The sequence below is a fragment of the Callithrix jacchus genome, chromosome 15 (assembly GCF_049354715.1).
Source record: "Callithrix jacchus isolate 240 chromosome 15, calJac240_pri, whole genome shotgun sequence".
NCBI classification, from domain to species: domain Eukaryota; kingdom Metazoa; phylum Chordata; class Mammalia; order Primates; family Cebidae; genus Callithrix; species Callithrix jacchus.
The window spans coordinates 15,166,026-15,192,602 of NC_133516.1; the positions used below are offsets into that span (position 1 = coordinate 15,166,026).

The 26,577-nt window shown below is 46.2% G+C and overlaps 1 protein-coding gene across 12 annotated transcripts in view; it reads right to left on the reverse strand.

The window, feature by feature from the left end:
• The window catches only part of DGKG (diacylglycerol kinase gamma), a 211,833-nt gene that overhangs the window by 61,996 nt on the left and 123,260 nt on the right, over positions 1-26,577 (reverse strand). For all 12 annotated transcript variants that reach the window (XM_035274700.3, XM_035274698.3, XM_078350447.1 and 9 more), the window contains one exon: positions 3,605-3,695. In XM_035274700.3, the coding sequence (XP_035130591.1) occupies positions 3,605-3,695 (91 nt within the window). The remainder of the gene's footprint in view (positions 1-3,604; positions 3,696-26,577) is intronic.

The window sequence follows — 26,577 nt, forward strand, 5'->3', positions numbered from 1 at the left end:
TTACAGTTGTTCCCTTCCTCTGGTTGCTGAACCTGTCAGCCTCGGTTTCCTCATCCATAGAGTGAGGACATTAATTTTGGCCCTGCCTGTTCTGTGGATCAAAATAAATGAGATGCTGTGTGAGAAGACCTTTTGCAAACTTTAAGGCGGGTTTCCTCCTCTCTGACTCTCCTGTGATCCAGCCGGAATCTATACCTTCCTTAAGTGAGAAGCAGGACTGAGCCTTCTGTTCCTTGCAAAGCGTTTCTCAGCACACCTGCCCAGCTGCATGAGCTGAGAGGAAATCAGCATACAGTGAAGGAGGGAGAAACAGTGCCTGGTGCGGAAGACTGCACCTTTACCGCTTCCAGCACTTGCTAGGTACATCTCTATTTACTGGGTTCCAAGCTCTGCTCACTCTGAAAGACCTGGATCTTCTCTTTCACCAGTTTTCAGCAATGAAGTTTTGGTCAAGAGACTGAATGTACCCGAGCCTCATTTTTAAAATGAATTCTTGCCTCGCTGCATTGTCATAGCATATGAGGACATGCTATGGTCGGTGGTCAAAGCATGTGACTTTTTCTTGTCCCATTTGACTTTTCTCTCCCTTCAGTTTGCCCTTTTTTTTTTTTTTTTTTTTTTGAGATGGAGTCTCACTCTGTCACCCAGGCTGGAGTGCAGTGGCACCATCTTGGCTCACTGCAACCTCTGCCTCCCAGGTTCAAGCGATTCTCCTGCCTCAGCCTCCAGAGTAGCTGGGATTACAGGTACCTGCCACCACGCTTGGACAATTTTTGTATTTTTAGTAGAGATGGGGTTTCACCATGTTGACCAGGCTGGTCTCAAACTCCCGACATCAGGTGATCCACCTACTTACCTCAGCCTCCCAAAACGCTAGGCTTACAGGCATGAGCCACCACATCCAGGCTTTTTTTTTTTTTTTTTTTTTTGATGGAGTCTTACTCTATCTTGCCTAGGTTGGAGTTCAATGCCAAGATATTGGCTCACTGCAGCTTCTACCTCCTGGGTTCAAGCGATTCTCCTGTCTCAGCCTCTGGAGGAGCTGGGACTTTAGGCATGTGCCACCACGCCTGGCTAATTTTTGTACTTTTAGTAGAGATGGTATTTCACCATGTTGGCCACGCTGGTCTCAAACTCCTTACCTCTGGTGATCCGCCCGCCTCGGCTTCCCAAAGTGCTGGGATTACAAGTGTGAGCCACCACATCCGGCCCAGTTTGTCCCTCTAAATCTCTGTGCCTCAGCTTGCTTCTCCATAAAACGGGGATAATAATCTCTGGACTACATAGCTCTCAGGGTTGGTTGTGTGACTTTGAAATAAAGGCTGCGGTGGGGCACTGACGATGGTGAAATGTAACAGAAATGCCTGAATGGGGTTATTTGCTGGCCTTGGGCTGGTGGGTCACGTGCTGGTCCTCAAAGGCCTGGCCTGTGGTCTGTGGCAACCACGGTTAGAAGGTCCCTTAGCATAGCTGCTCTTACCAGCTCTTCCTGAGGCCTGTGACACTTTCCCATCTCCCTGCCAGGCTCTGCCATCTCCTTACACCTGTTGCCCCTGTGCCTCGCCCCTGTCTGTCTCTCTCAGATCTGTTCTGGATCATAAGACACAGGACCATCTACCACTATTCTCAGGATGCAGAGATGGTGCCTTTCCTGAACCTGAGGGCTGTCAGAAGCTGCCCATCACATGACATGCTCAGCCCCATTCCCCCAGCTAACCCTTATGAATAAATACTAAAAAGACTCATTATGGAGAGATAAGGAAAACAGGAAGAGCTTTGAGAGCGCCCAGCAACACCCCCTCCACACCAGTGAACAACCCCACCCCCTCCAGAGGCCACCAGTGTCTTTAGCAACGAGGCTCCCTCTGTGGTTGAGGAAGAGCCTCTGTCTCTCAAACCCGGAGGGGACTGTGGGGCCTGGAGCCGGGAGGGCAGGCCAGAGGCAGGGGAGCTGAGTGGCTGTATTCTGGGCGCACTTTCAAGGCCAGCTGCAGGGAGAACAAGCCGCTGCTGTGCGCCTGCAGCTGGCTGTGGTTAGGCCAGGGCTGTCCCTCACTTGTGGTATATTTAAAGAGACCCCACCAGACGGCTGTGCCAAGGGGAAGAAACGCACACATATCCCTGTTAGTCACACTCCGTCCCCCTGCCAAGGCCCTTCCTCCTTCCTCAGCTCCCAGGCACTGCGCAGGAGAGGAGAGGTTCGACTTCTCAGCCTCCCCATGTACCACCTGGGGACACACGCCCTGGCTCCTGGCCTCTCTGCCCTCTGACCAAGCTGGCCATAAGTTCAGGGGATTAGCCAGCTCGCTGCCTCCCACCCTGGTGTTGGTAACCCAGCAACCGAAGGGGAGAGGCAGGCAGATGAGTCAAATGCAGCCGCACAGAACCTCTGGCTTGGCGTTCTATTTGTGAAAAGTCCCTGTGAGTGAGGAGCCCTGGGGTCCTTCCCAGGGAGGGACGGGGCTTCCCTACGTGGCTCCAGGCCATGTGCTCCTCCTCCAAGGGAGGTCCGGGCCCCATGGGACTGCAGTGCGGGCTTAGAGGTGAAGCTGGTGGGCCAAGAGGAGCCCACCCTGGCTGACCTCTCTGGCTGCCTCTGGCTGCCTCTTCCACTTGTTTTTCTCAAGTGAAAACAAGACTATAGGCCTAAATCCCTCGGGAAGGTAGGCCTGGGAGCGAAGCACTCTGGGCAACAGAACAAATGGGCGTGAAGTCCCACGGAGCAGGTGTGCACTGAAGTTTGGGCTTTCAGTTGGTCAGAGACCTAGGAGATGTTCTCATAGCAGTCAGTGAGAGGGCTTCAGGAGCAGAGCCCAGCCAATGTGGGGTGAGAGGCTGGGAAGTGGGAAGCTTCTCAACCAGGGGAGGGGAGCCACCAGGCCGACTGTCTGAGGCAGGCTGCTACAAGTGCCGGGAGGGTTAGGAAAACACAAGTGTACCGACAGGACGGGCTACATAACTCGTGGGGCCTAGTTCAAAATGACAATGCCAGGCTCTTCATTAGAAAATGATCAAGAATTGCAAGACAGTGGCAGAACAGCATTAAACCAGGGGCCCTTCTAAGCACAGGGACATTTTGTGACCACACAGATCACACACCCACGAAACTGACCCTGGGTACCTGTGAGCAGCTCCCTGGAGCAGCTGTGAACAGCGGGGCAGGTGAACTGGGGGATATCTGGCTTCAGCTTCTATACTCCCCACCCCTGCTGCCCTGGAAACACCAGTTCCCAGACTTTTTCCAGGACTGGGACATCGTCTCTGCCCAGCAATAGCCCTTCTTCCTGTGCTGATGGCAATGGAGATTTTGCCTCTCAGAAAAGAGGGAATCGCAAGGCTAGGGTGGAAGGAGGGCTGAGGGCTGGAGTGAAGTGTACTCTGGGGACTGGGGGCCTCTGAGTCCCACAGCCCCAGAGATTCTCTAGACAGGCCACCGGGGCCTTCTGAGTGAGGGTATGGAGGTGTTTGGAACAGGATGGAGAAACAACACAGACTATGCTCTGGGTCACCTCTTAAGGACCCAAGACGATACATCCTGTGGGTGTGTGACAATCCAGGAGCAGAAGCAAGGTCCAGGAAGCCTTCTCTCCACTTGGGAACTTACCTCCAACTCAATGTGGTCATGGAGTTTCTTGCAGGTTGCTGCAAAAGTCTCCGAGGTGCCGAATTCGAAGTACCACAGCTTGTTCTTCATCCTGGACCACAAAAGCAGAGAGATGGCTCAATATTCCATACTTGAAATGCTCATGTAAAGTAGCTACGTTCTTTGGATTGGGAGGCCCAAGCCTTCAGCAGTTTCCCTAATCTTACATTTTCAGCACTTGTTAATCAGATGATCAAGGAATAGAATTTCCACCAACTGATCTTGCTCAGAAGTTAGAGAAAATCCACTCGATTCTTAGACATCATGGTAACCCTGGGTGAACTACCAACTGCTCTCTGAACATCCTGGTCAGAACAGGAAGAAGGTCTCTAGCTGCATTAAGGAAAGAGTTCTATAAGGGGTCAAACCAGAGGTGGCAAATATTGATATGGTGCTCTGGTCATTGTCCTTTTGTCCTTTCCATTACTCAGGCAGAACCTTCTTTCGGGCATGTTTGGGGTGTAAGGGAAAGATCCTTCTAAGACTTGAGAGATGTGCCATCTTAGGACAGAGGAGGGAGAGCTCTGCTCTAACCCAGCTAAAATGTGTGCTCTGACGGCGGGGAAGCAGAATGGCAAGAATTAGATACAGATTTCCAGGCAAGCTGGAAAAAAAGAAGAGTTGTTTCATAACAATAATCACCACCCCCCTTTCTCAAACGTATTTGCTGAGGCTGTGGCAATCTTTCAGTTAAGGGTAAATCTTGTCATATTTGCTTCAAAGTAAGAGTTCACTACTTGGAGCTTTACAATTTTTCAGCATTTTCCTTTAGGAGAAAAGGCTTTGCAAAGTCAGATGGCTTGTCCTGACAGTTGGTGCTTTTGATCAGATGGTCTCACTAGGAAGTGTTTCTGAAGGTATTCCATTCCTTCCACCCCCACTGTCACCCCATTATCAGGGGTTGGCTAAGAGAAGGGACACCTGTCCAGTTTACGAGCTGACAGATTTTGCTAAGGAAAGATTAAACAAAATCACATTCTTCTTGGCACTCAGAAGAGAGGATGCTACCTTCCATGTTGCTAATCCTCTCCCCTCAGGTTTGTAGACCAAGGGGAAAGGGGCAGTCTTCAGAGGGAAGAGGGCTCATATTTTTTCCTCGTTTTTCCTTCGGTTGTAGCAGATGACTCTTCAGAATAATAGACACAACTCTTTTCTGCACATTTCCCCAAGAGTCTACCTAGAACTTGAAGATGAGACTGTGTCCGTCCATTGTAGGAAGACTTCTGACATCTAGTTGGTTGGGAAATAGCTTTTCTGACTCTTAGTATTCATGAAAAGAATTGATAAATGATGAAGGAAGTAAGAATAAGCAAGCTCTGGGAATTATGCCTCATGAACAAAGTTAGAAGAGCTGGGTGTACTGTAAGCAGACAGGAGGAGGGGATTCTCCAGGGAGGCCAGAGTGAGGGTCAGTGTCTTTCCACAGTCAGTGATGGCAAAAGACCAAGGAATGGGAAAAACACAGACTGTCACAAATGCTGGAGCTGAGCATTCCTTTTCGGCAGCAAGAGCATCTCTGTAGCCAGGAGACTTGCTTGTGATTCTGTTTTCAAATATCACTGCTGGCCTGAATCATGACTTTTGAAAGTTATTGCCAGGAGATTTAGAGTTTTAATAAAAGTTTCTGGAAGCCACAGCTATTTTTGCCCAGTAGTAGCTCTTTGATGAGCTAATGAAGGTTGAGAGGTCATGGTTAGGTCAGTATCGCAGGATAACCAAACAGATCAAATATCCTACTCATTCACTGCTGGCCGTGTAACCTTTGACAAGTGACTTAACATTTTTAAGCCTCAGTTTCCTCATCTCTAAAATAGAGATAAGAAACATACCTGCTTCAAGGGGTAGTTGAAAAGTTCAATGAGGTGACAGCGAAGCACGTCACATAAGGCTTGCTGCATAGTAGGCTCATCAAGAATGCTAGCTACTTACTTATCAGCAATTGTTACTTCAGTGTCTTGAGCTGGCATATTTGGATAACATAGTGAGGCAAAGATGGCAGATAAAGATGTGGAGCTGTAGATATTATATATTCGTATTTTTCTGGGCAAGGAAAAAGGTGATCATATTTATTAAATTATGTGTCTTGACTTTTGGTAAGAAAAATGTTCCCCACATGTCTGCTTTAATAGATGTGTTCAGCATCATACCGTACCCTAATCCTTGATTCCTTATCTTGACTGGTCACACAATTGGCCAAAGTGATGTCAATTGCTAATATGCGGCCAGATGCGGTGGCTCACTCCTGTAATCCCAGCACGTTGTGAGGCCAAGGCAGGCAGATCACGAGGTCAAGAGATCGAGACCATCCTGGCCAATATGGTGAAACCCCATCTCTACTAAAAATATAAAAATTAGCTGGGCATGGTGGTGCATGCCTGTAGTCCCAGCTACTCAGGAGGCTGAGGCAGGAGAATCACTTGAATTCGGGAGGTGGAGGTTGCAGTGAGCTGAGATTGCGCCACTGTACTCCAGCCTGGGAGATAAAGTGAGACTCTGTCTTGGAAAAGAGAATTGCTAATATGCTTCTGAGAATGTACATGTTTGGTGTGAGACAAAGTACTCATCAATTCAACAAACATTCATCGTGCCAGGGACTAGAGAAGGTGTGCTGCGTATGACAAAGAACAAAATAGCACTCCAGGCACTGGACACCCGGAGAAGTCAGACCGGAAGAGACCTCAGCGTGGCAGGCTAAGAACAAACACTGGGGTTCGTAGCGGGAGAGACACCCAATTTGTAGTAGGCAGATGCCAGAGATGCATTTAGAAGGATGTAGAAGGCAAACAGGGAAGGTGGAGAAAGAACATTTCAGACAGAGAAAGAAGCTAGATCATCCATACAAATGAGGACATCCACAGGTCGAAGTGAATGCCCCTCTGCCTTGTCTTCCTTTTCATTTGCCATCGCCAGCACACCACCACCATCCCTTTCAAAGCCTTTAGGAAAAGCCTGTAGGCACGTACTACCCTACAATTCGAGCTAGGAGGTGCGGCCCCCACTCTCCCTGACTACCAACTGGAGAGCCTGAATGCAGTGGTCCCTCTCCTCTTTTAAAGATGTCTCCCCAGCTGCTTTACTATTAGCCTTTGCTGGAGGACCACTGCTGCAGAGTGCGGCACTGCGTTTTCATCTGTTTCATCTTCTATCGTACAAGAATATGGCAACCAAGAGCTGAGGGGCTAGGGTTCGTGACTGGCTTTGCCACTCCCTGGCTGGGCAAGTTATTGAAATCCTTTGAAACTTCACTTATTCTACAAAACGGGAACATTATTTTCTACTCACAAAGTTGTGAGGCTTATGTGGCAGATGCAAAGTAGCAAGCAGGTGTTGAATGCATGGTAAGCGCTCAGCAGATCTTCTTCCCTGTTGCTAGGAGATGCAATCACTGGGGAGGAAGATGCATTCCCAGAGGCTGCAGGGGTAAGGGCAGGTCTACCATGGGGAGTCTATTGTAGGTGGCCAATATTTTTTGAAGAAAATAAAACTAACAATGTTTTAATGGCTGCTGGAACGCTTTCTCTGCATCTCTCTTCCTGAGTTGTCTTTGGCCCACCATTTCTTTCCTTCTCATAACCACCTTTCAGCTGGCGATGACTAATCCTTAACCAGCTGTTTTGAGGCTGACTTCCAGTTCCACGAAACTCCTGGGTTCATTGTTAGGCTCTGAACTACCCAGATGAACCCATTCCGTTCTTGAGGCAGAAGATCCTCTTGTGTGCTCCAAGGGACTCTCTGCCACATGGAGAAATGGCAAATACAAGTAGTGACACTGTGGCTCAACTCTATTTCTGGGTTTTCTTAATTGCCTCCTGGCTTATAAGAAAATAACATCAATTGCACACTAGCTAGTTGAATTTTTTCATTAGACAGATGAGAGAAAAAATAAGACTAACTAAAAATGTTCTGTTATGTTTGTCAGCAATTTAGGGCTGGAATCCATCATCCTGACAGCTATGAATAGCCTGTTTTCAAGGATGTCCACAAGTGAAACCCAGCTAGCTGCTGGCCATTCACTTTACCAGCAGAGGCTACATATTCAGCTTCCTGTACCACCCCGAGCTTCTGAGGACCCTTTCCTGAGAATCAAGGAAGTTTTAAGGGCAATGGGCTTTTGAAGTTCTCAAAACATGAAAACATTTATTTGGGCTTAGAAGTCTACACAGAGAACACTACAGTTATTTCTAGAAATAGAAGCCCTTGAAGTGAAGGTATTCCTCTTTGTGGTTTGGACTTTGATAATCAGGTTCTCTGAGTGACTCATGACTCACATAGTTAGTTAGGCCTTGGGTGTCAGTTAGCATGAGGTTGGGAGGCCTCGTGAATCAGATGCTATCCACAAGATGGTGTTCTGTGTTGTATGTGGGGAGGGCAGAATGCCTGAGTGGAGACTGCACTGCACCAGCGGTCAGAGCCGTCTCCCAGATCCCATTATCAAATACACCAGCATCTGTCTGCACTAGAGTCACTCAGCATCCCCAGGCCTCACCTCAGAAAGAAGGGCTCAGGGCCAAGTGTGGTGGCTCATGTCTGTAATCCCAGCACTTTGGGAGGCTGAGGCGGGCAGATCACGAGGTCAGCAGATTGAGACCATCCTGGCCAACGGGGTGAAACCCCATCTCTACTAAAAATACAAAAACTTAGCTGGGCATGGTGGTTCACGCCTGTAGTCCCAGCTACTCAGGAGGCTGAGGCAGGAGAATCGCTTGAACCTGGGAAGTGGAAATTGCAGTGAGCTGAGATCACGCCACTGCACTCCAGCCTGGCGACAAAGAGAGACTCTGTCTTAAAAAAAAAAAAAAAAAGGGCTTGGACCATCTGCTTTCCAAGGCTTCTCCAAGATCCCCAGGCAACTTGAGATGACACAATTCAGAACAGGATGGGAGGACTCACGTGTCCCACAACTGCTGCCCTGTCAGAGCGTGGGCCCAAGTATTGTCAGAGCTGACATTTTTGAAAAAGAATCCAGAAATATATTTTCATGTAAAATCTCCTGATTATTGGAATTGGCAACTAATTCAAGTTTTTAAGAGCCTAAGCCAAAAACTACACATTTGGGAAAACTGTAGCTAGCCAACAGGACATTTCTGTACATGAATTATAAATTTTCATCAGATTCACCTCAATTAAAACAGAAAACGAATGATGTCAATCCCATTTGGGGTTTGCTGGGTTATTAGTGGTGTAATTTAGCAAATCAGGTATCATAGAAACGCAGAACGGCCAAATGCAACTAGAGTTGAATTATAATTGAGTGATAAATATTAGTAATATATTAGTAATAATGTTGACAATACTTTACCTCTTAACATTTTACATCACTTGAATCTCAAACACATTTGGAAGCTTAGTAATTATGTTAACCAAAGTTTACATCAAGAGTTAAAAAAAAAAAAAAAAAAAGCAAAGGCAGGCAGGTGGGTTTTGCTATAAGGCCAGGATGTCAAGTCCTATAAGAGGCCCATGACTGTCACCTCACAGGTGCTGCAGAGGCCATCTGTGTCACCCGCACACCCAGCTGCCTTGGCCCATCAGAGAGTGTGTCACCACATCTAATCCACCCTGCATGCTGTCCTCGGCTCTCACTGCTCATCAGGACAGTCACTCAGTGATCCTCAGGCACGGAGCTGTGGATGGAATCATCTTTTCCAAGAGGGGGCAGTGCCCCTTTGGTTCAAGGGAAAGTGAACACCCAGCAATCAGGAAGGAGTCTTTATAAATAGCTATTTTTAGACCCTGAATGTGACTCTTGTGCCTGCTGTTCTTGCCAACAGATTTGTGTTGGCTCGATGTGTTTCAGCTTCAAGGGGCGAGGTATTCCCTGGCTTTTTTCCAGAGTTGGGGCAAGACTGGTGTTCAAGGTACTCAGAAAAATCTAGGGTGGTGAGTGATGGGAAGACTGGAGACCAGGGACCAGGAAGGGTGCGCAGAAACATGGAGAACAGGAAAGGGGAGATCTTGAGTAGGGGCTGAGGAAAAGAAAAAGGCTGAGGAAGTGGGGAGAAGCTTGCTTAGGATGTATTTTACTGTATAACTATGAAATCCTCTTAATAACCTGTGAAGACACTTCTTGAGTCATTTTCATATGTGAGAAATTAACTGTAAAATCACAGATGACATACTGTTTGCACTTAAAAGGCCCCCAGGGTTCAGGGACGTACAGCCAGGGGATCACAGGTTCCAAAGAGTCTTCCAAAGTATAAATAGAGTCCATGAGCTAGGTCAATATTTACAGGTGTGAACTCCCCAGCCTGGCCAATATTTCTTAATGTAAAATAATATTTGTGCATTTAATTATAATAAAGACAGCATGGGCTAACTAGTGAGTTAAATTATAATTTTTTTTGATGTACAGTGGAATTAAATCAGTTAAATCAGTTACTGCTTGGAAACCAGAGACACGGATTGAATAATAAAAATGGGAAAACAAATGATTACTTAAAACAGCTTTATGGCTGACAAAATCCTATTCAATATAGCACCCATGGTGGGAGACGATGGGGATAAAAATAATGTATTATTCCATAGTAAAAGGGTACATGTAAAATTACTACTCTATACCAGGGCTGGATGTTGGTTCCCTTCTAAGCCACGCAGCCTTCTCATGGTACAGCGTCGGAAACTGAGTTCTTGATGACGCTGCTGGGAGGAACAGAGCTGGAATGCAAACCCCATCTCCTGACTTCCAGCCCAGACTCCTTACTGGTTTACTCCCCCTGGCTCCTGTTGCTATGCCCCAGAGGCATCTGAGAGAAATGGAAAAGTCAACCAAAGTCTCCAGAGCTAGTGACTGCAAAGCTGTGATTTGCTCTCATTCACGCTTGTGGGCTGCGTTTACTCACATCTACCATGTGGGCCATCTGTATGGCTGCAGGATCGCAGCCCGAGGTTGGCTGGGACCCCGACCCTCTTCGGCAGAGCAGTGATCTGGCCTCCCTATTGGTCTCCAGTCTCCACTTTTGTCCCAGAGTAACGAAGAGCCAATGTTTAGAGTAGCCTCTGCACCCCTTCAAGGGTAATTCTGGGCCCTCAAGAATCTACTGCCTCTGAACAGTGACCCTTCTCTTCCATATAAGACTGTGTTTCTGCGGGCCATCAACACATTCTCCTTTGATGGGCTCTCCCGGATTCTGTCTGGCACCTGATGGTATCTCCTCCTAAGGGCAAGACTCCAAGCATGAAGACTGCCAATGCCTGAAATCGGATCCTTTCCCAGTGCAGCACATGAGGACACACGTGTGCACGTGCGGGCACACACACAGGCCACAGCAGGAAGGCTTCTCTGAGACTCATGATCCACTGTTCCCAAACATGCTCGCAGACCCTGCCCCTCTGAGGCCAGAGAGTCTCTCCAAAGGTGCAGCAGCCTGGTTGGAGAATGGCCACTGTGCCGTGAATGGCACCACTTTAGGGGTGCCCCTCAGGAGAGAATGCCAAGGGGCAGGCGAGGCCAGGCCCCATCTTGTCAGGGTTTTCCTTTCCTGATGGCCTGAGTCTCCAGGGTGTTTTTCCAGTTAGTATCTGCCCTTGCCAGGAGAAAATAGCTCCCTTCCCTCATCCAAAAAGAAAGAAAGAAAAAACCCTCACAGTTTGGCTGCTCCTTAGCAATCCTTTCTCCCTTTGAAGAGTTATTCGTGGAAAGAAAATCCCCTTCAGGCCGATTTGGCGGAGGCTGGAGGGCATGGAATAAGCCTGCTCTTGGCAGTTGTCAGACAGCAAAGTCAACTACTGGGACAAAAAGAAATTCCTGCCTGGAGGAACGGGGGAAGGTGGACAGGAACGCGCGCCCCTGAGGTTCTGTAGTGATTCCTTAGCTCTGCTTTCCCAGCGCTCACACGTCTATCAGCCCTGGGAGCTGGTATCTGAAGGCGGTGGGGACAGTAGAGACACAGGTGGGCGAGGCCTCGTGTTAGAACCTGAGCCTTGAAGGCTTAGGGAAGGTGGCTGCCTTGCTGGAGCTGAGCCTCTTGCTGTGGAAGGTGACTTCCTGGGTCCTGATCAACCAAGACTAAAATGCGGAACTGTCTGGAGGAGCAGAGGCAAACTCCGGAAGCAGGTCTATGCCCTCACCCTACTGTAACCACCAGGTGGGTCCCCAGGGAGCCAGCTGAGCTCTGCCGGCCCCCAGCTGTTGGGAGGAATCTCACTTCCCACTTCACAAACGTTGACCGTGGGTCTGACCTGCACTGGTGCTTTATACACCCAAGAGTCCCGCTCTTTTGATCCTCACATCTACCCCCCCGCGGTAGGTACTACAGTGGCTATTTGTAGATGTGTGGGACTGCTGTTCCTTGGCAAGCCCCCAGCTAGACTGGAACTGGATCACAGAGTCTGAGGGGATGCAGGCTGGCTGATCCTGCTCTCCCCTCTCGCTCCCCCGCCAGCCTTTCTGAACGCAAGGCGGTGCCTGCTTTATGACAGGTCGGGTTACAAAAGTTCCTTGGTTAAGCCAGTTGTTTGTCACTCTGAGCACATTTCCCCATAGAAACAATGTTATGTTGAGGTTGGGTTCCCAGGCTAAAAGACGAGAGCCAGTTAACCCAGTAGGTACCCAAAATACAATGTCTAGTTTTGTAAAGAGCTTACTGGAGCTGAAGGAGCTCTGCTGAGAAGGCAGAAAGGCCTAAGTTTAAGCCACAGTTCAGTCACTGACTTGCTATGTGGCCTCGGGCAAATCACTTAGTCTGGATCTCTTAGTTTATTTTTGAATTGACACAATATTACCAACCTGCAGGGGGTGCTGGGAATATTAATTAAGAACACACACACATACACACATACACACATACACACACACACACATGCACGCACACACACACACACACAGCCAGGTGTGGTGGCTCACGCCTGTAATCCCAGCACTTTGGGAGGCCTGAGCAGGTGGATCACTTGAGGTCAGGAGTTCGAGACCAGCCTGGCCAACATAGTGATACCCCATTTCTACTAAAAATACAAAAATTAGCCAGAACGGTGGCCAGCGCCTGTAATCTCAGCTACTCAGGAGGCTGAGGCAGGAGAATTGCTTGAACCCCGGAGGCAGAGGGTGTAGTGAGACAAGATTGGGCCAGTGCACTCCAGCCTGGGTGACAGAGTGAGACTCCATCTCAGAAAAAAAAGAAGAATGTACACACATGTGTATGTATATATGTGGATTGGGGATCTTTGCTTTCCTCAACTTCCTGGGAAAGAAACCTGGAGACTTCCACCCTACATCCCTGGTGGTGACCCTGAAGTCTGGGCTGGAGTTCTACTTAGGAGGGGAATGAAGATGCCAGAGGAAAAGTGAGAAGTAGCAAAGGTAGAAAGGGTAGCAGAGAGCACACACCCAAGTATGCATCCTGCGTCTTCCTTTCACGATCATAAAACTCCAGGATGGTCTGGTTATTTCTGCCTACACTTCCTGTGCCTTCCACACCATCAGGCAGTTAGAGGCAGTCTGTCTGGAACTAAGTCCCCAGTAAGTCCCTCCCTCCTTGTTTCCCCTACCTTTCCCGTCATGAAATTGTTAGCAAGGCAAGTCAAAAACGCATTAGATAGGGCAGATGCCTGGATAAATACCCCCCTTCTCTTCCCTATTCCATCTTCCTGTGCCAGTTTAAAAAACCTTAAATAGGAAAGCATGAGCCAGAGCCTCGCTCTGCCTGAGAAGACTGTGGTAGACCCTGCCAGCAAAATCCTTTCTATTTCATCCTTTTGAAAATCTCATCCATATGCTCTCTCCTTTGCTTCCACTCTGACGTTTGTGACTTCTTATTCTTGTGTGTACATCCCTGCCACCCATTTCAGAGACTGCGATTTATGGGAACTTGTCATCCTCACCTGGCCTGGTGATGCTGCTGTGTGACCTCCCACCATGCCTCTGTCTGCAATCTCTAAGGTCATGCTCCTCACCCCTAATGAACACAACTCTTTCCGTTTGCCCCTGTGGAGTTGGCAGATTTATCTATTGGCTGTAGGTGTGGCCCCAGTGGTCCTTCCTGCCAGTTCCTTGGGAGAGCTGCTTGGCACCACCTTAGCCACGCCTCTTATTTCTAGCTTGCACCTGCTGCCCTTCTGTGGGCTGTGATTTTAGCCTTTAATTTGAACACTCTACTTTATCCCACTTAAATCTCATTTTAAAGCTCTCCTGTTTGGTCTTCAAGTCTCTGGCCAAAAATATTCCTCTTGGTTTATGTGATAAGCTCCCAATTCCTTGCCAGGGTCCTCTCATTCCAGCATGAAAATCCATGGTCCAGAAGAACAGTCGTTCTCAGATCAGCTACAGAGCAGCTCTGTGTTCCCCATATGTGCCTGTTTCTTCTAAAATTATGACTCATGGCTGAGGAAGAGACTAAAGCATTCCCTTTGCCCGTGTCCCTTAGCTTCCTACGCAACATCCAAAGCCACTAGAGAAAGTAACCAGGATTCTTCCAGATGTGCCATTTGCCACCATGCCACAGGCAGACAGGAGAAAGAGTCTGTAAGTTATATGAGTATGTGCACTCGAATGCAGGGGTTTGCACCAATGTGAATTTCGTAAAATATTGGTCTCAAGGGACTTTGGAGTGAGGGGACTCTGTGGTCAAGCAAATCCGGGAAATGAAGTACTTTACTTTCTCCTGCTTTTTTGCATGGTCAAAGCAGGTTAGAATCGACATTAAAAGCTCTGCTATATCAAACTGAAAAGAATTATGTTTAACTATATTTTCCAAGTGTATTCAATGATTGACATCCCTCCCAATCTGTGAATTTCCCTTTAGTGTGCTGTGGAATGCATTTGAACCAATGCTGCACACTTTAACACATGCTGAGAGAAGACACACTGGGTAGCTACCTCTGCAGGCGCATGAGGGGCTGAATCTCACGGTGAGTCTGTAGGCTGCTGTCTCCCTTCTCCAGAAGGTCCAAATGTGTCCTCCTTGTGCAGAGACTATACTTTTCATTTTCCCCTCAAACAGGATTTGGGCATTTTCTCTTTATTTCCATATCTACTTATTAATCAGACTGACTTTTCTTTCTGCTTTCTTTGCTTTCCTTGGCGCCTTTTCTTTCTGAATAATTTCTTTTTTCTTTTTCTTTTTTTTTTTTTTTGAGAGGGAGTTTCGCTCTTGTTACCCAGGCTGGAGTACAATGGCGCGATCTCGGCTCACTGCAACCTCTGCCTCCTGGGTTCAGGCAATTCTCCTGCCTCAGCCTCCCGAGTAGCTGGGATTACAGGCGTGCGCCATCATGCCCAGCTAATTTTTTGTATTTTTAGTAGAGACGTGGTTTCACCATGTTGACCAGGATGGTCTTGATCTCTTGACCTCATAATCCACCCGCCTCGGCCTCCCAAAGTGCTGGGATTACAGGCATGAGCCACCGTGCCCGGCCCCTTTTTAAAAAAAAATGTATTTTATTTACTTATTTTTTTGAGACAGGGTCTCTCACTCCATTGCCCAGGCTGGAGTGCAAGTGGGACGATTATGTCACAGTTCCCTGCAGCTCCAAAACACTGGGCTGAAACAATTCTCCCCTCTCAGCCTCCCAAAGTGCAGAGATTACAGGCATGGGCCACCGCGCCTGGCCCCGAGTCATTTTTTTAAATGACATCTAGGAACCCTCTGTCAATGTTTTAAAATTCTCCTCAAGCCCGTTCATTCTCTCCTTTGGCAGGAGATCAGTTCACATTTACAGCACCAATAATTTGTGACCAAGGTCAGGCAAGAAAAATAAACAATTGGCCCCCGTCACAACCCTGAGGTTGTATTTCCTGGGCATCAACATGACAAGTTGGAGGGCCAAGGCTCTTATGGTGCCTGGCAATGTGTTTGTTTGGCTTGCACAGTGGTGTTTAAAATTGGAAAATTTTACATACACACCTGAAGCCCAGCTTCTCTTGAGAAATCAGATCTGTTAATACTGGACTGCTTTCAACCTGGCACAATCAACTGCCACTGAGTACTGGCTTCGCCCTTTACACAGGACTCACGCTGGAGTCCTCACCTGTCCCTAAAGCCTCACATCTACCCACTTTTCTCATTTACATTAACTGCCTGGTCTCTGCATGCATTATTTGGATTTGTGACCCCTCATATAGACCTTTGTAGCTTCTCTGTGGGAACTCCCCTGGAAGATGCCTCAAAAGTGTCTCCCTTACTTTCTTCCTGAGATCCTTCCTATCTGAGCTTCTGGTGTCTTTGGTCATGAGTCCTAATATGTGTCTGATTTCAAGAGCGGACCAGCTGCAGCAGGGCGAGAGATGAATCATGTTGGCGCCTGTGAAGATCGCATGCGCAGAAATAAAATATCATCCAAGTATACCTCTTCTGGGAAATAATATTTTAGTTGCTGTTTGTAAGTTAGGGCACAACCTGGTAGATACATCAACTGTTCCACAACCATGAAACACTGAGAAATGAACTTGCCTCTAACCACTAGGAATGTAACCTAAGCTCACCTATACGTTTCCCTGAACTTACCACTTTGTACAAACCATGGTTATTGCAAATTTTAAGATTGTTTGAAACCAGCCTGGCCAACGTGGTGAAACTCTGTCTCTAATAATAACACAAAAATTAGCTGGGTGTGGTGGCACATGCATGTAATCCCAGCTACTTGGGAGGCTGAGGCAGGAGAATGACTTGAACCCGGGAGGCGGAGGTTGCAGTGAGCCAAGATTGCGCCATCGCACTCCAGCCTGGGCGATGAGAGCAAAACTCCGCCTCAAAAAAAAAAAAAAAGATGATTCTACCAAATCTTAATTATTAAGCGACAAAGTCTTTAGTAGGTAGATTATCCAGTCCTTCAGATTTCTTCTTTTCTAACTCATTGGCTGTTAACCATTTCATTTTTCTTTAGTGCAATTATTACCAGTTGTGGGGGTGGGGCCAGAGGGGGAAATTCATCCTACAATATACAAAGGATGAACCAGAATGTCAGCTCAAATCAGAGGGCGTCCTGTGGTGTTTTCTTCACCCCAACCCTGCATATACTCTCAGAAACCCTGACTATGAGCAGCTGCCCTTCCTCTCCCCTCCCAAGCACAGGGGCACGGTAGTACAAAAGAGGAAAGGGGGACCTGACTAATTACGATACTCTGTGTTGACAGCTCCAAGAGAAGGTTCACTAAGTCAACAGTTTGGGGTTTTAATTTATCCAGGCCGTTCGGACTCCTTCTTACTCTATGGTAACCCAAAACTGGAGATTATGGACATGCTTTCAGCTTATTGAGTTCAAAGGCAAGGTAGGGTACTTGGCCTGATTGGCAGTTTGGAATACTCTCCAAAAAGGCCCACTTTCGGGATTAAACGGACACTCCAACAGAACAGAAAACATCTTGTTACTAGACAGTGAGGAATTTCAGTCTAAGTGTAGGTTCAATAAACATGAATATTCAGCAATTATGTAAGCCCCTGATGAGTTACTCAGTAATTTGAGGGTATAAGTACATTCTTGAAGTGAGAAGAGCCCCTCTTTCACTGAAGAGCATTAGAAGATTGGGAAAATGCCTTCTTAGTCAAATGTGAAGTGGCAAGCACCCCCTTCCCACTTCGAATTTAAACACTCCTACAATCTTCAAAGTAGAAACCTACAGTCTTCAAAGTAGAGATCTGATGACCCCCTTCGGAGGAGTATTTATAGAGGGGATGCTTATTCTGAGAAGGGGCTTGAAATCTAAAGTCCTATCCAAAGCTAAGAGTCTATAAGTTACCATTACAGACAGGAACCATGACAGCGTGTGTTTAGATTAGAGATTCCACAGTGGACTCTCACATACTGCTGGGTGTTCTCCTCACAAATCCCTGTAGTAATCAATAGCATCATACTAATACCTGATCAACTTCAACTCCATTGATTTATCCACTCTAATTCTCATAGGCACCTTGTCAGACAGTTGTAATTTCTATTTTACATCAGAGCATTAGGAATCCGATAAGTGAGTAAATTTCCCAATGACGCACAGTAAGAGGCAGGGTAAGGGCTGAAACTCAGTTCTTTTGATGTTGAATGCAGTGAAACTCAGGAATTTGTGTCTGTATTTCACATCAGGGTGACACGACCTGGCGTAACAGAGTTGTAAAACCATTTGTTCAGGGTTTCAGTGAAATAATTTACTTATTTCACTTGACTTATCTCACGGAAGAGAGTTACTGCGTTTCCTGATAAGTACAGTGGAAACTTGCTTTCGAAATTTCCTTTGGCCCGATCATAAGTGCATTACAACTTTTGTTTAGCAAATGTTGATTTAAATGGGAATGAAAATTAATCACTTGAATCTTTTTTGAGGACATCTACTCTCTTTTCACCTTGTTTTACAATTTCTTCATAATAAAATGGATGCAATTATGAAAAGTTTGAAGAAAATATGTAGGACTGAACATGCTAATCACATCGACTCTAAATGCAGATATGGGCTCTGTGGTATCATCAAAATAACCTTATGCAAAAGGACATTCATGTTCCGAAGTTTTAATTAGTAAAGTACAATAGAAGGCCAAAAAACTCTGACATTACTTTCTCTGGAGCTAAAAACAAAGCGACATGTTAAACTAAGTTTAAAAGCCACCTAAGTTGCTCTCTCCCTGAAGGCATCTGAAACTGTGGTGGTGAGGAAGAGAATGACATGCAGATTCTTTTTTTCAATACGAATTCTACTTTACTACCAAACAGCATGCTTTAAAGCTCAGGGTTTATAAGAAAGCTCTGTCGTTGGTTTCCATAGTTTTTTTCCAGCCCTGATGTGCACTAACTCCTCCAAGGCAGCAGAGCTGGCCCCTTCATCTCGCTCGTGATGCCCCTCTTCCTTCTGTCTCCCCTGGGGGGTGCCTCTTCTCTGGGTCTTCCTGACTAACACTCTGTCTGTACTAATCTAACGCTTCAGCAATTAGATTCAGTATTTTAAGGTCCCAATGTTTCTAGGAGCCCTGAAACTTTTGCTCCAGAAATACTTTGAAAGGTAAGCCATTCCTTCATTAATCTATTCAAAAAGCATTTACTGATGGATACCCTCATCGTCCACTCACTCACCCCTAGGATAAGATGCGAACTCTGGTGCAGACCCCCAAGATTTGCTGTAGCTCCCCGCCCCCCCTGCCTTTTCACTCCACATTCTACCCAGGAACCTCTGGCCCCTCCACTCACGTCCAGTGCCCTCTCACACTTCAGCCCTTCTCCCAGAATGCCCCCAGTTCCTTCTCTCCTTGGTGAATTTCCATTTCTCTCTGCAGCTCTCACGCAAACGTTATCTTCCTCCTTTAGTTTCATCCTCCTCTCTCACAACAGCCTCATTGTTCATGTCCCTTCCTGAAAACAAAGCTACCATACTATATTGTGTTTCCTTCTTGTGTGAAGGTTTGGGGGAGGGCTGATGCTATGGGTTGAATTGTGTCCCCCCAAAAAATGATATGCGGAAGTCCTCACTCTCTGTACCTGTGAATGTGACCTTATTTGGAAATAAGGTCTTTGCAGATATAATCAAGTTGAAATGAGGTTATACCCGGTTAGGGTGGGTTCAGTCCAATGACCAATGTCCTTATAAGAGGAAGGAAATTTGAACAGAGACACAGAGACAGAGGGAGAAAGTGGTGTGATGATGGAGGCAAGGACTGGGTTGATTGACACATCTCCAAGCTAAGGATGCGGAGGACTGCCAGCAACCACTAGAAGCAAGGAGAGAGGCACAGAACTCATTCTGTCTCAGCCTGGGGAAGGAATCAACCCTGCTGACATCTCTCAGACTTGTAGCTCTTTTTTTTTTTTTTGAGACAGAGTCTCATTCTGTCACCCAGGCTGGAGTGCAGTGGTGTGATTTTGGTTCACTGCAACCTCCACCTCCTGGGTTCAAGCGATTCTCATGTCTCAGCCTCCCAAGTAGCTGGGATTACAGGTGCCCACCACCACGCCTGGCTAATTTTTGTATTTTTTGTAGAGATGGGGTTTCACCATGTTGGCCATGAGGTCTCGAACTCCTGACCTCAAGTGACCCGCCTGCCTTGGCCTCCAAAGTGTTGGGATTACAGGCATGAGCCACTACATCCAGCCAGACTTCTAGATTTTAGAACTATGAGTTAATATATTCCTGCTGTTCTCCTTTGAGATAGAGTCTTGCTTTGTAGCCAGGCACCAGGCTGGAGCGCAGTGGTGCAATCTCAGGTCATAGCAACCTCTGCCTCCCTGGTTCAAGCAATTCTCCTGCCTCAGCTTCCCCAGTAGCTGGGACTATAGGTGTGCGCCACTATGCCCAGCTAATTTTTGTATTTTTAGGAGAGAAGGAGTTTCACCATATTGGCCAGGATGGTCTTGATCTCTTGACCTCTTGATCTCCTCACCTTGGCCTCCCAAAGTGCTGGGATTACAGGTGTGAGCCCCCACGCCCACCTCATTCCTGCTGTTCTAAGCCACCCAGTATGGTGCTTTGTTATGGCAGCCCAGGACACTGACACAGTTGGTATTAACTTCTGTATGTGCTCATCTTCTCAGCTACACCCTTGAACTCCTGAAAAGCAGAGGTCGTGGTGCCCCATCGCCCCTCTCAGCCCTGGCACAATGCTAACACAAAGAGATGCTCAACGCATTTTGGCCGAATGAAGAAAGATGCTTAGCACCACCCTTTTGGATTTAGTTCAATGGATCCCAAAGAGAGTCAGCCACCTCTCGGAGTGAGAAAGCTTATGAACAAGTTGGAGACATCACAGTAGTTTAGCATCTCAAACAATGAATGATAGGAGACAAAGAGGGCGCAGCAAAGTGGGAGAGAAAGTGTCGAAAACATTGGAAGTGGAGTGTAAGAGAAGGTGGAGTTCGAAATGAGGTGGGTAGGTTGGTGGGCTCAGAATATTCTGTGCTGCATTTTGAAACAAGTGATGATTAGGCCACAAGAGGGGATGTCATTTAGGTTGAGGGATTGAGGGCATGAGAGCAGCTGTGTGGGGAAGGCGAGAGTAACGGAGCAAGTAGGCGAGAAGGTGAGACTGGTGTTCGAACAGGAAACCTATACAGGGCACTGGATGCAAGCATGGGATATAACATGGGGTGGGGTTTTGGATATAGGTGCTTATGCGGCAGAAACAGGACCACAAACATGTCTCAGGGGGACTAATGGGCAGCTCCAGGCAAGGTGGGCCTGAGTGGGAAGGGCATGGAGAAGGGCCAGAGGGTGGCTGAGGAAATCCTGACGATGGGACATCCTGGGGGCCGATTGGGAACTGAGGCGAACAGGAGACAAGTGGTCTGACAACTAAATAAAATGGTGCGATTACACTGCGCAGCTTGGTCATTTGGAATTAGGGTCTTCGAAGAGGTAATCTAGTTAAAATGAGGTTATACCAGGTTTGGGTGGGCCCAGTCCAATGACTGATGGATGTCCTTATAAGAAGAAGGGAATTTGAACAGAGACACAGAGACAGAGGGAGAAAGCCATGTGATGATGGAGGCAAAGACTCGGGCAATTGACACATCTACAAGCTAAGGTCCCCCCATTTGCGTGAGGACCTGGTGGGTGCAATGAGTGTACCCCTGGACTCCGAGAAGGTGCTGTGTTTATCATCTCAGATGAATGGAACTCTCTGTTTTTGGAAGCCTTTGCAAGAGATTCCAAAACCTCTCTCAATAACTCATTTCAGTCTTTAAGCTGTCTCCAGGCCAGAAGATTCCTGCTCCCATCCAAAAGACAGTTCTTCACTTTTAGAGCACATTTTTTTCCTTCTCTCATTCTTTCCTGAACTGAGATGAAGAGGAGGAAGGTGTGGTCACTATTTCCTTTTGAGAATCCTTCACAAACTTGAGGCCCATTCCCAGTACATTCTGTTTCCCTCCAGGAAGAATGATTTTGGATGACTTGTGGTTTTCTCATGGGCCCTTTAGTCATCTCTGTGGCTCTTCCTTCATCTTTTTTGGGGTGCATCTTTGGTCATGGGGGACAAAACACATGGAGAGGCAGGAAAGTGTAGCCGGCTAAGAGGAGATGTGGAATAGACAGGACGAGGTGTGAACAGCAGCTTCTCTAGTAACTAGTGTGGTCTTCAGCAAGTTGCATTATGTTTATAAGCCTCACTTTTCTCATCAGTAAGATGGATCAATAATACTTACACTTGGTGAGTTGTGCCAGTTAAAAATAATGTACATGAGATTCTTGAAAGGTCTCAAAAAAGTGATGCCTACTATTGCTGGTATAGGTTGGAGCAAGACTGATTACATTTCTAAACACTTTAATAAACAACCTCATGGTTATTCATGCTTTAAAAACTGTACTAGGCTAGGCGCAATGGCTCATGCCTGTTATCCCAGCACTTTGGGAGGCTGAGGCGGGCAGATTCTTGTGAAACCTTGCCTCCACTAAGAATACAAAAACATTAGCTGGGCATGGTAGCAGGCACCTGTAATCCCAGCTACTCAGGAGGCTGAGGCAGGAGAATTGCTTAAATTTTTTTTTTTTTTGCAATAAGCCTGAATGACTCATATAAAGAAAAATTACTTTTAAATGGTATGTATAGCTTCATAAAAACACGTTATCACAAATATTGTAAGGCATTTATATATCAAGTTAACTTCTGTAATGCATCAGAATGGCTATTGTGTTTCTGCATAATGGGACTATGAGCGATTGGTTTTTTTCCTACTTTAACTTTTCTGAACTTTCCAAATTATTTGTAATAATATTGCCATGTGCTATATAATAACACTTAACATTAATATATTATTAAATTACATAATGATAAATGTATTGACATTTTATAGAAAAAGTTTTAATCAAGATAAATGAAGATAAAAGTAATTCCATATATTTCTACATTGATGACTCACACCCTATTTAATATTAAGTAGATATGTATCTGCCTATATTAGAGAATCACCAAACTTCAGAGTTTTAAGGGCTTCTGAATCATCTGACATGACTATTACCTGATGTAGGATCTGTCTTTGTAACAAGAATATTAATAACAATATTAATAGCTACCACTGATGTGCCGACTCTGTAATAAACACTCTAAACAACAGCCTTGTTCCACTAGATTCTCGAAATGAGCCTATGAGGTTAGTAGGCAGAATAATGCCCCAAAGATGTCCATGTTCTAATCCCCAGAGCCTGGGAGTATGTTAGGTTATGTGACAAAGGGGGAATTAAGGTTGCAGATGGAATTTAAGTTGTCAGTCAACTGACCTTGACATGGGGAGAGGATCCTGAATTATCTGGGTGGGTTCAGTGCAATCAGGGTCCTCATAAGTGGAAGAGTGAGGCAGGAGAAAGAATGTCAGAGGGCTGTGATGTGAGAAGGACTCAACCAGCCACTGCTGGCTTCAACAATGGGAGGGGGCCAGGAGCCAAAGCAAGAGGACAGGCTGGAAAAGGCAAGGAAACAGCTTTTTCCCCGAACCCTCCAGAAAGGAATGCATCCCTGATGGCACTTTGGTTTTAGCCTGGTGACACCTATTTCAGACTTCCGACCTCCAGAACTGTAATACAGTTGTGTCATTTGAAGCCACTAAATTTGTGGCACTTTATGACAGTGACAACAGGAAACTCATATAATATTATACCCCAACGTTACAGGCGAGCAGACTGAGGTTTAGCGGGAGTAACTTGGCCCAGGTCACACACAGTGGTGACATGTGAACTCCAGGATTTGATTCCAGGTTGTCTGATAATACAACCTGTCCTATTGGGCACTTGCCTCCAAAACGATTGCCCGGCATAGACGTGAATGTAAAATATGAAAACTCATCACCTTCTCCAGTGGCTCACTGTACTTGAGGATGGCTCTGACTGTTAGAATTGATGTCCTTTTCGGGGCTTTAACCAGTCTTGCATTCCAGCCACCTTTTCATTGATTTGTCATGCAAAACAACACAATTCCTGCTTTATAAGGAAAGCCTTTTACCTATTTGAGGCCAATAATCACTTCTAAGGCTTCTCTTCTTTGGGTGGAACAAACCCAGATTCAGCCTTTCATTAGAAGCCACCTTCTCGACCGCTCCCTTCTGGAAAACATCCAGACTGCCAACATCATGTTAGGATCCAGCCAGTTCCTACCTTACTTTGAATTTGTGTGCTTTGATTTTCTGCCATAATGTTACCGTGCTAACCGCAACTCTTGTGAACTGGATTACACTACATCTTGAGCTCTTTGATGGAAACATTTCTAGAAATCAATCAGTCAATAAATACTGATAACTTTGGAATTATCTTGAAAACATAGCGTGCTTTCAAGTTCCCTCTGATATGATCACAAACCGATTCTGCTATTCGTTGACATGAATAAGACCTTTCCTGTTCTAGCTTGGCAAGGGCTAGAAGAAAAAGTCTATTAAGCTACAGTAACAAATGGTTCTGGCCAGTGGGCAACCCTGTAGGGAGGCTTGAGCTGCCATCAGCTGCTGCTGTGTAACAGTCTGAGAGGTTGGGCTGTCCGCTTCCATGTGGACTGGGGGCCCAGGAGGAAAATGAAGGAATTGTTAAGAATCAATGTGATCTCATCATATTATTTAAAATATTGTGAATGTTAGGGCAGGGAGAACTGCATACAAATATTAATAACAGACTCCCAAAGTCTTTGATCATTCACCACTTCAGATGATCCACGTGGTCGCTCCCTTCTTTCTGCAAATAATCGAGGGCAGACTACAAACAATCCAACAACAACAAAAAATACCCCTGAACTTCTGCAGTTGTGTAATGATGAGCATCTGATGAAAAAAAAACCAAGAGTCCATATTTCATTCATTTTACGCTCTGTATCTCTCCCAGAGAGGGTTGGGGAGTGTGGGGGACAAAACATTTTTGTGGCTTAGTATATAAATATTCAAGTAATTAACTCAGTTGCTCTGTCAGAATTGACTTGAAAGTCAAAGGTACCTGACCATAAAACATAAGGTTTGCATTTCCTTTATAAATACCTACAGGAATAAGAAAAATCACAGAAAATGCCACAATTAATTTCATGTGGGGCTTTTCTGAATCCCAGAGATAGTTTGCTATATTGAGGGAAGCAGGTGCAGACAGTCTGGACCTCTGGCTACCTGCAGCAGGTCTCTTTTGGGGTGCCAAATACTAGAGGAGGAGAGGCAAAGCCCAATTCAGGGCACAAAATGAAGACTTTAATGGCAAGAATTTTTAACTTCGCTATATTTGCTGCTGTTGAACCTTTATGCCTTGAGAAAGTCAAACATCTGGGTTGTAATAGTGGGCTACCTCACAGGGCGCCAGGAAAAAATAACTTAGAAGCGTTTCATTTTTAGATATAAGAAGAAAATCTTATGTAGATTGTGATATATTTTATGCTTGTGACGGCAGAGCATACTGCAGGTATTCAAGAGAGGAAGCCCTTCCTTTTATTTTCAGAACTGTATGACTTGAGCTTTGTCAGTTTCTATTTTGTTTCCCACAGAACATCTCTACCTTTATCTGAGGTTAGGGCTGGGGAGAGGCTCACGGTGGGTGAGGGGAAAGTAGTAACCGGGATAGTCACATCCCCAGCATCTGACCACAGGGGCCACCTGCCTACCGGCCATGCAGTCCATGAACCCTGCTAGGAAGCCAGAAACACCAGGGAGCACATGAAACCTGTCCTGCTCCTCTCCTTTCTCACTTCTGTTCCTCCTGATACCCTTTCACCTGGGATCTGTGACCCCTTCCCTTGATCCTGCTAGCCAGGACTTGGCACCGTACTTCGAATCTCTAACGTTTAGATTCCCAACCTCTGCCTCTTGGACCTCCACAGAGCTAGTGAGGGGATTTCCTCTAGAGCTACTGTCCTGTAGAATCCAAACCAAGCAAACTGGTGCCATCTTCCCACCCCTAAAAGAGGCATTTGGGCAGATTCAATGCATCACTGCTGGGGTCTCCTCCAACATTTAGTTGTCCTCCAACTTTTCAGGTTAAAGGCCATGTCAATGGAGCATTGATCCTATGATAACTGAATTTGCCATTCCATTAAAAAAAAAAAACAAAAAAACCTTCGACTGTTAATACTTTATGGTCAATTTAAGGTAATGTTTGTTATTCAATGATATTCAACAACGAATGTTTATTGTGAGCCTACTCTGTACTATGAACTTACGTATTATGTCATTAAATATTACAGCAACCTTGAAAAATTTTCAGAAGAGGCAGCAAAGGGTTAAGAAGATTAACTCGCCCAAGGTCACATAGCTACTAAGGGTCAAAGCCAAGCTTTGATGCCAGTTTACTCTCTACCCCGCTGCCTTCTGCTATAAATAGTCACGAAGTGCTTATTTACAAGGTATACTTCCAGCCTCTTAAAAACTCAAGCTACATTAGGGCTTCTGGGGACCCCCTCATCAGTGACTCCATGGGCCCTGTTCCAAGAAAGCTAATATTTCAGAACCTGTTAATTAGTCAAGGGCTTTTGAGAAAGGTGGTCAGATTCTAGCAGGAATGAAGCACCACTTCGGTCCCTTTGAAGGGCCTAACAGGAAATAACTTGCTTCAGCCTCAACTGCTGAGAAACCCTCAAGTGGATGACACTCAACAGGTTTAGAATAACACGTTCCTCAAGCACTCTGAGTTTCTAACCAACAATGAAAACATTCCATGGTTAGACTTCTCTCTCTGGATGCTCACTGACAGTGACATTAGAATTAGGTGGCTTTTATGTATAGAGCCCAGATGCAAAACCTTCGTGGAGACTTCCTCTGGAAACTTCATGGTGGGCTGCTTCTTGGCGGTCTGGAAGACTTTGGTGGCTTTCTTGGCTCCTCTGCTAGTACTGACTGCTATCTGTTTGTGATACTGATAGGCCCTCTCCTTCTCCCTTAGTTGAAAGCCTCTTTCCTTCATCCTTTTGCCTCTATTGCAAACACCCTACTCTGTGACTACTGGCAAATGTGTCTTCTTTTTATTAATTCCTCTCTCCTTGCCAGGGCCAGCTCATAGGCATGACATCTGGACCCCAGGGCCCCACACTTAGGAGGGCTCAGTGCATAGTTTAATGCTTTGCTGTCACTGCCTTGAAATTCAT